The sequence below is a fragment of the Cajanus cajan genome, chromosome 5 (genome assembly GCF_000230855.2).
Source record: "Cajanus cajan strain Asha chromosome 5, NIPB_CcT2T_4, whole genome shotgun sequence".
NCBI classification, from domain to species: Eukaryota; Viridiplantae; Streptophyta; class Magnoliopsida; order Fabales; family Fabaceae; genus Cajanus; species Cajanus cajan.
The window spans coordinates 8,221,658-8,235,358 of record NC_138521.1 but is presented as its reverse complement, the minus strand read 5'-3'; the positions used below and the strand labels follow the sequence as shown (position 1 = coordinate 8,235,358).

General features: G+C 34.2%; 1 protein-coding gene and 1 pseudogene across 1 annotated transcript; both read right to left on the bottom strand.

Moving 5' to 3' along the window:
* Positions 1–446: 446 nt before the first annotated feature.
* Positions 447–3,538, bottom strand: LOC145949179 (subtilisin-like protease SBT3 pseudogene; annotated as a pseudogene).
* An 8,076-nt stretch (positions 3,539–11,614) lies between these two features.
* LOC145957816 (uncharacterized) lies at positions 11,615–12,180 on the bottom strand. Its single transcript, XM_083074223.1, has 2 exons — positions 11,736–12,180; positions 11,615–11,637 (listed from the first exon to the last, which is right to left on the bottom strand). The coding sequence occupies exons 1-2, from the start codon at positions 12,178–12,180 to the stop codon at positions 11,615–11,617; spliced, it is 468 nt and encodes a 155-aa protein (XP_082930349.1).
* Positions 12,181–13,701: the final 1,521 nt, after the last annotated feature.

The window sequence follows — 13,701 nt, the reverse complement described above, 5'->3', positions numbered from 1 at the left end:
AAATTCAAAAAAAAATGTATTTATCCTTATTTTATTTTCTAATATAAAATTTTGTATATATGATATAAGAGTAAATAATTTTCAATTTAACGATTAGAATTACAAAATTCTCATTTAATATAAAGTTCTTGACCAGTGTAATACTTAGCAAAAATTATACTGGTGTTATTATAACCCTCCTCATATATATATATGGATCCAAATCCGTCAAAAATTATCCATCAAAAGTAGGGATGAGAAAAACTGAAAATTGAACTAGTTTGGTTGAAAACTGGACTAAGCTGGATTTTTTTATTATATTAAAACTTAACTAAACTATCTTTGAAAACATCGAACTAAACTATTTTATTATAATGTTTTATGTTCGTAGAAAATGGTAGTAGTATGCATATATGAATGTTAATAATGCGTATGTGTGTTTCATTTATTATTCATCAAAAGAAAAATTCTTTAGTGAACACACAATATTTTCACTTCATATATAAATAAACATGTCTCCATCACAATTTTGAAATATCTACACAGAAATTGAATTTGAGAGTGGCAGAGCGGTGACCACAATAGGACTTCTCACTACATGTTTTGCGTCTGTCCAAGCGAGATACGCAAAACCCTCTATACTCGGACCTTCAATCCTTAACTTGTAACTTAGCTTCTCATTCTTCTCTTTGAACACCAACTTGTTTGGGATCACGCTCACATTAAATCCTTTGATACGTGTCACACTAGCAGTATAGATTGTTTCTCCATCCCCGACATTGGTCACCGTTCTGTGAAATTCCCAAGTTGCCCTTGAGTCATTAGAAGAACCATTGTCACCAAAGAAAGCAATGAAAGAAGGGTAGTTGAGATCCAAGGAAGGATTGGAGCAATTATTGGACGAAGACTTGGTGATGGTGGTGATGTTCTGCTGAGTGAAGTTCAATGCACAAAGAAGATTGACATAATCTTGAACTCCCACATCGTAAACAAGTCCAGGGTCAAGGGCATTGTTGGGGTTGATATGACCAGCCCCCAAGTCTAAAGGAGAGGCTAGTTTGTGATCCCTACCAATGGCCTTGATGGGTTTCTTAGTATTGTCAAATATATCTGATGTTGTCATAATAGCTGATCTAATAGCTGCAGGACTCCAATCAGGGTGTGCTCCTCTTAACAGTGCTCCTACACCTGTCACTTGAGGGCATGCCATGGATGTTCCAGTCAAAAAATTGAAGCTATTGAAAAGGATTTGGGACCCTAGCAATGCCACTTGAAGATTTTGAGGCCATGCTGCTAAGATTGATGTTCCTGGAGCAGTGATGTCCGGTTTCAACACAAACGGACAACTATTTGATGGCCCTCTGGAACTATAAATATCCACACTAGGTGCTGGCTTAACACCTAAAGTTGTTATCTTAAAAGTCATGTTTGCATTTGCATTAGAGTTACTTTTGATGTATGCTTTGACGTTTTCTCCATTTATCGGGTCAATAATGATGCCTGCAGGACCATCATTTAAGAAAAACGATGTGTCAGTTGTACTTGATATGAACACTGCCGCAGAAACGTTTGACAAGTCCACAATAGCCACTTGATTAGCAATACTTCCACCCTTATCTTCACACACCACGATCTTGCCACTCGCATTGACCAGTTCCTTCGAATTAGAACAAAACCCCAAAAAAACAATAGGAACTTGGTGAGCGGAGAAGTTTCCAAGATAAAGTGACAAGCCATGTATGTGGACTCCATTTCCAAGAACAAGACTCCCACGAAATTCACGATCCAAAGTGCTACTAGCCACATTTATGACCCATGGTATTCCATTATGAAGAGTTCCACGTTCAGGCCCAGCATTCCCTGCTGACGTGGACACGAAAATGCCTTTCTCCATGGCTGCAAATGAGGCTATAGCAACAGGGTCCTCGTACAAAGGTAGATTATCAAGGCCAAGTGATAAGGAGAGAACATCAACCCCATCTGATATGGCAGTATCAATTGCGGCTATTATATCAGATGACATGACTCTACCACCCCACACAACCTTGTACATGGCTACTCTCGCCCGTGGAGCTACTCCTTTCGCTGATCCATTGGCATAGCCAAAGAAGGATGCATTATCAACTTGGCTCCCAGTTGCAATGCTTGATGTGTGGGTCCCATGACCTTCTACATCTCGGGTTGAGTTCGCAACTGTTTCGAGTTTGGAGTTCTTGGCCAACAATCCTTTTTTAAAGAATCGAGCTCCAATGAGTTTGTTGTTGCATTTGATGCTACTTTCACATGAGCCTTTCCATCGTGAAGGGATTCTAGTCATCCCCTCATCTTTGAAGCTTTCACTTTCAGGCCAAATTCCGGTATCCACCATCCCAACAATGACATCTTCGCCAAATTTTCCAACAGGCCAAGCCCCCACATTGGGATTAAGGCCAAGAAATTGTGGTGAATATGTTGTGTCAAGCTTAGCTGACAAATCTGGTATGGAAGAAATGTAACCTGGGGATCTTTTGAGGGCTTCAAGCTCTTTAGGTGACAAATTTGCACTAAAACCATTCATGACGTTGGTGTAGGTATAAATCAGCTTAGAAGAAGCGGTTTTTAGATTATTGTCATCGGTGGTAACTTGAGTATTATCTAATGCAGCGTTAAGGGTGGATAAATACCAATTGTGTTTAGTGGAGAATGCTTTAGGCATGGCTGATGATTCCATGTGGATGATATAATTATCATATTGAGCCATTGAGAAAATGGGATGAAAGACTGTGATGTAGGAGAAAAAAAGACAAAGATGAATCATGGTAGCCATGATTGAAGTGTATCTTGAATGTGAATGGCTAATTGGTTAGTGAGGACCAGTATGTAACTGGGATTTAAATACTGAACACAGAAATCAATATTTCTTATCTTTGAATATTTGGTAGGAAATGGGAAAAAAAAATGAAACCAATTATACAAAGAATAAAAGATACTTATAAGTTCATTTTTTAGCGTTTATATTTTCTTTGTAAGACATTTATATCTTTTAATGAGTAGTAAACTGTATTTATATTTTATTTTCATCTATTGTAAGCCTTCAATTAAATGATTAATTAAAAAAAAAAAATAAGATCCTACATTAAAATAAATACCAAAATTCTAAGTATTCTTTTTATAATATTCTTATATGTATATTACAATTAAATGATTTGTAAACTTTATATTATTATTTTAATTTATTAGGAAACATTTAATAAGTGCGTATCATCTAAAAATATAATTAAATGATAAAATGCTGATTTTTTCTTGATATAATTAATGTAAGTTTGGATATCTTGCGCTGATACTGAAGTAGAAATTTTAGCAATGTAAAATTTCTATATAAAACTTTCCGGTTGTGATAAACTAATTAACTAAAATGTACAATTTCATCATTATGAGGTGATTTCAAAGATAATGTAACATTTCATTTTTTTTCATAATAAATTAATAAAAGATTTTGTATTAATTAATTAGCAATAATATAATATTCTTAGAGATATTTTGAAATGATAATTATTTTTTTTATTTTTTTTTTATTTTAAAAATATTGTGAAGTAAATTAATGAGCTTTTTATCAACAGGTTATGCAAGAGTTAGAGCTAATATTTAAATATGTTAGTAATAGTAAGGCTACAATTGCCTCACTTTATATATTGACTCGTGCGTCTTGTGATCTAAAGAAGGGGGAAAGTTAGAGGTTGTGGGTGAAGAACTTGAAAATTCAAACTCAGATTTTAGCATCCATCAAAATAAGGGGAAGTGAGAATCTCGTTCTAGGGTGCGGATTATCTGTTGGATAGTGGGCTTGGTCCCCAATCTCGTTGTTTATGTATGTTTTATGCGTGAGGGATTAAACCTGAATTCTTGTTGTTGATTGCAATGTGTATATACATGTGTAAATGATGCCTCTATGATTTCTAAACATGTTATTATGATATAATAGTACTTTTTATCTATGAAATTGTCTCTATTTGTGAATTCGTGAGTGTTTGTGGGTTCCCTAGAGGGAAACCCTAAGGACAACATACAAAACAAATTCTTGGAGAAACAATTGTATGTAGTAATTACTTGTAAAAGAATAAACTATTTAGATTATAGACACCCCTTACATACATGAATTAGTAATAGTAGTGGAACCCAAACTTGTAGTGAGTAAAACAGAAATTATGTAGAATGAGACCTTACTGATACTACGTCAGGCACTATATTGGGCTCGCTGCATGTGAAAGCCCGAAATGCTCACGATGTCAATGATGTCGGGCATGAGTTTAGTCATGTCAGGCATGGGAGTTCCAAGGGACTCCTTGTTGTGATCTCGTCAGATGCGAGAACAATCACGTCGAGCGTGATCCTTCTAGAGGCTTGCGGCCTCTTTCTCGTCAAGTGTTTTCCTATGCCTACGACTTGCATACCTGAAACTATGTATTTAATTAATTTTGTTTTGCTTAAAGAATTACATGATTTGTTGGATGTGAAAGTGAGTTATCTATAGAATGTGAAGTGAAAGAATGGTATGTGATGTGCCTATTAATGAGATTAAGAGTGTATGACAAGTATTGGATATTTATCATATTGAGAAACCTATGAGTTATGAGACATGTTATATATGTAAATGAAACAAGTGAGCAAGCCTAAGTATGACTTAGTGATGAAGTGAAATGTGAAATATGGTGTGATATGTGAACATGATTTGTTGGTTGTGCATAAGAGTCTAAGTGCGACATTCATCATTTGTATAAAAGTATTTTTCATGTGATGGGTACAATGTGAAATATGCTACTAGGGAAAGTCCCCCTTGTGTAAAAGGTTGGAGATTCCATGACCTTGGGGATAGTCAGGTTTGGGAGCCTCGGTCCTTCCATGTTGTGTGTATGGGATGAAACTTGGCCAACATAGTTATCTTGATGTGCAACTAGTGTATTTTCTTCTAGAGAGAGTGTTGTGATGGCATGGCCCGACATGTACTCCTAGACTAATTAACCTTCAAATGGTGATAAAGTGATTTATTGGCATCACATGTATGTAGTTAGGAGAGTTTTGTCCTTACATGAGCATAACATGGTTTATATATATTGAACTATGATGTGATGACATCTGGAGTGTTAGAATGCAAATAAATGCTTATTAATTTTACTGTCATTAATTATTGATATATGGATTATATGATGCATGTGTGTGACTACCCTACCATTTCTTACACTAGTAGCCAGAGTGAGATATGTTCTCACTCCCCCAATTTCCTTGTGTTGTTTGGATTGTTTATGCTGGTGACTTTGATTTTTGAAGAGTTTAAATTGTTAAAGGGATTTCTTTGAAAGGATGTGACATCAGGACTTTTAACATAGGAATTATTTTTCTATTTTATTGAAAAAAAGATTTTAGTTTATTTGATTTCAAAATATTTTAACAAAGTGTTATGAATTTCTTGTAATTATTTATTTTGGTTTTAGTTTTTGGATATTAGATTTCAAATGTGGTACCTTTTGCCCATAGTTTTAGTAAATGAATGAAGTAATTTTTGAAACTATTATTTTATATTATTGTATGTATGCATGTGGCATAAAAGGTGTCACATTTAGTCGTCTTAGAGTCTAGTTGATTCAAATCAAACTTGTGTGATATGTGTTATGACTGCATTTTCGTGTGTACTATGATTTGTGTTGGTGATGTATTATGTGCCATAATTGGGATTCTTTATGTACTTTTATATGAGTTATGTGTTGTGATATGGTTATATTCTTTGGTTCTCTTGTTTTCTTGTTTGTTTGATACATCTTACTTGTGTAAGAAGTGGTTGGGTGGTATCGCTCCTATTGCAAGCGTAGGCATGAGTAATTAATGGTGGATGAAGCTTTATGCTAATCAACTATGAACTACCAAAAGTTATTTTGTTCATGTGATGTTGAACCTTTTGGTTGTACTCTTTGATTCTATGCAACTTATCCCTTCATAGTATCTATTTATTTGTCAAAATATCAATTGTTTGTCTTCTCATAAATTATCATTTGATTCATGCAACTCCAACTAGTAATCCTGTTTGTATTCCTATTATTGACTTATATTGTCCATTGCAAGTTCTTGTTGAATTCTTGGTTGACTTAATATATTTGCCTCTTAGTAAACTAGACGTAATTCTCGAGATGGATTGGTTATCTTTCAATCATGTCCTAATGAATTTTTTGATAAAACAATTTATTTTGGTGAGAGTAAGGGTACAAATTGTGTTTCTGCAAACCAAATTAACTCATGTTTAAAAGAAAAAGAAAAGATATACATGTTAATATTGTGTATTTAAAACTAGAGAAAGAAAATGTGTTATGTGAGATCCCTTTAGTGAAAGAATTTCCTGTAGACATAACTAGCTTACAACTTGAGAAAGAGAGAAAGAGATAGAGAGAGAGAGAGAAGGAGAGAGAGACTGATTTTTCTATAGATTTAATACCTAGTACTGCCCTATATCCATAGCATCCTATAGGATGTCTCCTAAGGAATTAGCTGAACTTAAGAAACAATGAGGAACTTATAGAAAAAAAATTCATTAGGCCTAATGTATGACCTTGGGGAATACCTATGTTGTTAGTGAAAAAGAAAGATGGGAGTATATGAGGTTGTGTGTAGATTACCATCAACTTAATAAGGTAACCATTAAGAATAAGTATCACTTGCCTAGGATAGATAACCTTATGGATCAATTTGTGGGAGCCTGTGTTTTTAGTAAAATAGATCTAAGATTAGGATATACCACCAAATTCGAGTGAGATCTGAGGATATTTTAGAGACTGCTTTTAGGAGACATTGTAGACATTGTTATTACTTCACTATTTTGAAAAAGTGTGAGTTTTTTATTGACACTATTAAACCCCCCCCCCCCCCCCTTCTAGTGTTTTTCTTTTCTCCACAATTGGCTTGTTGAGCATTTCAATATGTTGGTTTAAGGGCTTGTTTTCGGCTAATATTTCATCATTGGAAGCCAATTCATATACTCATTTTCCTAGTTTAAACCTTAGTCTCTTGGATCCACTGTGATTGTTGGCTATGCTCTCTATGATGACTACCAATTCCTCTAGTGTCTTATAGTTAATGTAACCCCAACTAAGGCATCCAAGATGAGCTTCATGTCATACATTAGTCCATCTAGGAAAGTGTACATCTAATCCAACTCGTGTAATCGATGGTTTAGGCATTTTGTTAACAGGTTGTGGTATTTATCCCATGCCTTTGACAGTGACTCATTTGCCTCCTTTTGCAAGTTATTAATAGCCACCTTGGTTTTCTTGAATTTCTCATGAGTAAATTATTTCTCAAGAAACTTATTGGCTAAATCTTCCTGTGTAGTGAAACTCTTGGGTGAGAATGATTGTAGCCAATAGCTAGTCCTTCTAGATAGTGAGAAAGGGAACACTACCAATCAGATAGTGTTAACTGGAACACCCTAATATTACATAGTATTGCAAATCATGATGAAATTGAATAGGCGGGCATGAGGGTCTTTGTTGTTTTCTCCAAAAAATTAGTTCCCCCTGTAAAACAAAAAAACCTATAATAGATAATAGGTCAAGCTTAAGCTTTATTTTTGTAGAATAAACTCAGCCTATATATTTCAAAACCTAGTCTGACCTAGTCTATTCTCATCCCTATATGTTAGTTCATTGTCGTTCGGTACCTTATTCCATGGAACCCTACAATGACAAATGTGTACCCAATGAGGTGTGTGTTGAGGAGTCAATCCTTAGAGTGTGGATGACCATAATTGGTACTTGAAGATATTTTTATATGGTGTGATCATCCTTAGGGTATAGACGTTGAGTTGTGACAATAGTTTTCACACAGTCGACCTAGCAACCCCAACTATGAGCAATCATTAACGGGTAAGGGCCTACCATTGTACAATAGTGAGGGTGTACTCCCAATAGTCTTCCAAACTAAATTATGTAAGACCACTGAGTTCTAGTAGTTTTAGTGGCAATTGGCTAGTAGAAAAGAATTAAGAGGTTTTATAACGAAAAACAAGTGAGAATCGAGAATGAATTGACTAGATTATTAGCTTATGTGTAAGACTTTAATTAAAGTTGTTGTTTGCTTGATGAACCTTTACACTTTATTTTCAGGACCAAATGGTAGTACCGAGGGACATCATAGAGATATTTATTCTTCACCTTCGTTATCCTTGTATTTATTTCTTTTCTTCTTCAGAGGTTTAGTTTCACATGTAAGAATTGGTTTAGTGATAATTGCTTTGAGTCTAGGATCATTTTCTTCAATATATTTGATTTGGGTACCTGAGAACTTTTGGCACATGTATATGCAACCATCTTTCTTTTTACTATTTTTTTTTATTATACTTGGGGTTGTATAATTAGTTTAGGAAAAATAGTTATCATATGATCATAATCCTTATTTTATATATATATATATAGGTGTTGTAATAAAAATATTTTTATTTATCTCGTCTTAATCTCTTTTTAAACAAATGTTTAAAAATAAGATGATACTATATTTTCCTTTTTAAAACTTTAAAACGGAACGTTTCATTTACTACTTGTTAACATTAGAACCAATCAATGTTCTTCTTTTAAAAATCCATTTAAAATTCAAGGTCATGTTTCTTCAACTTCGCATAATTCATTAAAGAAAAATGAAACTGATATGAACACAGTAAATTCCTTGAGTTTGAGGCCAAGGTTCCTCCAAATTAAACAAACGGAAATTTTTATTCCATGCCCATTCAATACTTTGCAAGCCTCATATATAGGCGCAATACAGCCAAAAAAAACAAGAATGCAAATAACAGAATGCTGCAATGACAAAATGATGTAATAACCGAATGCATATGTGGCAAAACAAACTAATAGAAATACAGTATTTTCATTCTGAATGAGAATCTTCAATCCTTCTAGCGAATGGGCCTGACAAATGTTCTTTTGGGCCTGCTGTCAACTTCCACAATTGTATTCTTTTCTCTATCAATACTTCCCTCTGCGAAATCCACCTCGTCCGAGGTGGTAAATGTAACCCCCTTTCCAGATTACATATGTTAATCATAACTAATTATTTATGGTTAATAATATTTATATTATTAGTATAATTTTGTAGAAAAGATGCTTAAACAAATGAAGAAATTTATATTGAAAAGAAATTTATTAAATACAAGTTACTAGATATTACAAACCATTTTATAACAACTTAGTAAAATAAAACCCCCCCATCCTATGCTCTGGATTTTTGCATCTGACCTTCTAACTGCACATCCAATTTTTCTTCATTATGAGATCTCCAATATCTGGGTTTAAAAATATTTATGGGGTTAGACATTTAATTTCATTCACATCTCACACAAACAAATCATACAAGTGCCTAATAAGTTCATACAATTATCAATAACATAACAAATTGATAATAGTCCAAATAATGCAATATGGTTATGAGAATGAGATGCAGATTTTGACCGAAAATATACTTTTAGAAATCGTTTTGACTCATTACTCCATGGAGATTTTCCCTTTTGAGTGTTTAGTGAAGCTAGAGCTTAACATCACTCTGTCCAGTGATTCGGCAATGCCTCACTAAACGCGAACAAGTAGACAGTAGTCAGAGTGTTAGTGCACCCGGCAGGCTACCACGACACAGAATCAATAAAGACTGGCCATCTATGGGATTGCCCATGCCCAAACACTCCCTAGACCAAAGGTCTATCCCCCAGACCAGAGGTCCCGTCTTACCCATTCTACTCAAACCCCGTTTACTATCTTCTGACATTGGTAGCATAAAACAAATACCTCAGTCATACTTTCACAACCATATCAAACTCTCTCTCACTTTATCCTTTTCTTTATCCATCTCGTACTGCCAACTGTCCTTGACAGTACCCACTATCACAATTCTCAATCAATCTCTTGCCACCAATGTTTCGGATAGTAAACATAAAGAAAAGAATTCACATAAAAAGTATCATTTCAAAATTACAAAACTCGTTCTTTTTCTATCAAATATCCTTAGTACAAAATCCATTTCTCAAATATTTATTTTTGGAAATTCTTTTCTTTTCCCCCCAAAAATATTTTGACTAAAAAATGACATTATGCAATATGCAATATGCATTACTATTAATCTATCACTTCAAAAACTATTCTCAATCAAACTCTTCAAATACAATTCAAACAACTTCAATAGAAACATTCAATCATAAACAATCAACCATTTCAAGATTCAACTTTAAAACATCAAATTTATCAAAAAGTACAATCAAAAACCATATCAAATAACCTAAGGTTCCATGCATCAAAACTTATAAGTAAAGATCAATATTTATTCTACCATTATATAGACATGAATAAAATTAAACATCTAACCCATACCTATTTCTCCAAGCTTGCTAGCTTTTTCCTAATTTCCTTGATTTCTTCTTCTCCTACTTCTTTCTCTTCCTCTTATCTTCTTCCTTTCTTCCCCTTTTCTTGAAATTTTAGTTGTTTACTCCTTGTTTTACTCCTTGGTTGTGGAAAAGATGGAGTATTTTTGGGTGTTTCTTGGAATTGGTTTAGGTCTAGTTGTTAAGGGTTGTTGGTGAGCTTTTTGGTGTGTGGCTTCCTCTATTTATACTAGTCTCCACCTCCATTCTCCAACCTTCTAGATGTGTAGATATTTCTTGATATTTCCTAAGATATTTTAATAAGATAGTGATTAGGTGTCCATTTTGTAGATATTTATAGGACTTTCTAGAATTTTCTTGAATTATTTAAGTATCTTAATGATTAAGTTTCCAATTTATTTAATAGTTTGGTGATGAGATGTCCACTTTCTAGAATTTTGTAGAGTTATTTAGTTATCTTAATGATTAAGTTTTCAATTCATTTTAAGCACATGGTGATTATGTGTCCTTTTTCTTTTGTAGAATTTTATACAACATCCTAGAATTTTGTAGAATTATTTAAATATCTTAATGGTTAAGTATCTAATCAATTCTAAATTTCTATTATGTAGAATTTTATAGAACTTTCTTGAATTATTTGAATATCTTAATAGTTAAGCATCCAACCCATTTAATTATTTGGTAATTAAATATCTAGTTTGGAGAGTTTTGTAGAACTTTCTAGAATATTGTAGAATTATTAAAATATCTTACAAATTACTTAAAATTTTGAGGTACTAATATTATTATTAGAATCTTGACCACTAAAAATACAAACTTTTGTCTCTTGATCATCTCTTAATTATGTTAATTAATATTAAATAAATATCAATTTGCTTATGTGTCAAAATTTGATTGGTTGAGACTTGTATTTTAATTTCTCCTAACTATACATTTTTATTAATTATTCCAAGCATACTATATTGATGATAACATTTTTATATCCTTTTGAACATTTTTCCATAATTTTCTAGCTTAAGGTTTTAGCAGAATAACTTTTTCTTGTTAAATCCTTAGAGAATTTCTATAAATTTTAATTTAGAGATTTTCTCTCTTAACTGTATTTATTCTTAATCTACACTCAATAAATTATTATTTAGATTATAGATTACTTAAATTTTCTTAAATTGAGTTTCTCATATTTTACAGCATGCTCTCAACGCTGTCCGAGAAACAGTCAATTTAGATAATAAAATAATGTTAGTGAATTTAGAAAATCTGGTTAAATAATGCTACATAAATTTCATTCACATTAACTTACATAGTATTTAATATATATAATAATTTGTAGAAACACATAGATAAATAGTTATAAAATTTAGGATGTTACAGTAAACAGCACAAAGATCGTCCCAATTTTCCCAAGTGGAATCATCTGGAGACAACCCCACCCACTGGACAAGCACTAGACGTGTGGGGGGAGATGTGGACTGATCCCATTTAGACTGCAAGATGGCCAGAGGAGTGACCAACGGATGATGATCATGGGATAAAGCAGGGAGAGGATCATTAAGAGCAGGAAGTGGACCCTTGTGCAGTTTAAGAAGAGAACAAAGAAAAACTGGATGGATCTTAGAAGTGTTGGGTAAAGCTAACTTATATGCCACAGGGCCAATGCGTTCAATGATTTGAAAAGGGCCAAAATAACGCTTTGACAACTTGTTGTAGTGACTGCCAGCAATAGAAACTTGACGATAAGGATGTAGTTTGACATACACCCAATCATTAATGGCATAAGAGACGTCTCGATGCTTATGATCAGCTTGAGTTTTCATTTGCAATTAGGCCTTCTCAAGCTTGCATTTCAACACAGCTAATAATTCTTGGCATTCTGCCAAAAGTTGGTCCACAACTCCCACCGTGGAAGAACCCAACAAGTAGTGAGGGATGGAAGCAGGGAGTTTGCCAAAAATAATCTGAAATGGAGAATATCCAGTGGCAGTGTGGACTAATGTGTTATAGGACCATTGAGTAAGAGAAAGGAAATTACTCCATCTTGTAGGATGAGTGTGGACGAAACTACGAAGATATTATTCCAGCACACGGTTAAGGACTTCCGTTTGCCCATCACTCTCCGGATGATAAGATGTACTCGTGCGAAGTTTAGTACCACACACTTTGAAGAGCTCACGCCAGAATTTGCTAATGAAAATAGGATCACGGTCAGAAACCAAGCTCCAAGGAACAACATGATGTTTGCAAACAAGGTCAAAGAAGAGTTGATCAACCTTGAAAGCAGTAAAATGTGTAGGCAAAGTACCAAAATGGGCCCCTTTTGAGAAGCGATCAACCCACAAGGATAACAGTGTTGTCTGAAGAGGATGGAAGACCAGTGATGAAGTCTAAAGAAAGGTCCTCCCAAATAGCATTTGGAACAAGTAAAGGATGAAGTAAACCAGCAGGCAATTTGGTCTCGTATTTTGTTTGTTGGTAGGTATGGTAGTGCGCAACAAACTGTTTAACGTCACGATGCATATCTGGCCAAAAAAAAATTTCCTAGAGGCGAGCAAGCGTTTTAAAAATACCCATGTGACTAGCTAGGGGAGTTTGATGAAACTCTTGTAACAAAAGGTTTTGGTATGGAGAAGAGGAGGGAATCCATATATGTCCCTTGAAAAAGAGTAAACCCTCATGAATGCTGAAATTTGCATGTGCAACTAGATCAGACTGAACCTCATGAAAAAGTTGAAGGAATTCATCATTGCTCAACAAGGACTTGCGGAGATCATCTAAGAAGACAAAACGAGGCATTGATAAAGTCAAACAATGACCAGAATCCGCAGTGAAAAGGCGAGACAAAGCATCTGCCACAACATTATGTCTACCGGCCCTATATTGAATAGTATAATCGTAACCCAACAACTTCGAAAGATAAACCTGTTATTCTAGGGTTTGAATAGTTTGAGACATAAGCTCTTTCAAGCTTTTGTGATCGGTGAGAATAGTGAAATGATGGCCCAACAAGTATTGTCGCCACTTCTTAATAGCAAAGGTGATAGCGTGAAGTTCACAAATATAAGTGGAAGCACGAAGAAGATGAAGGCAAAAAGGCTTACTAAAATAAGCGATAGGAAGACCCTGTTGCATTAAAATAGCACCCATAGTAGTCTTAGATGCATCAGTCTCGAGGATAAAGGGCAATGAAAAATCTGGAAGGGCCAGGACAAGTGCTTCAGTCATTGCACATTTAAGAGTGTCAAAAGCAGCTTGAGCCTCTAGAGTCAAATGAAAATTACCAAGCTTAAGGAGAGCATTCAAGGGTCCAGCTATAGATGCATACCCACAAATAAACCGAT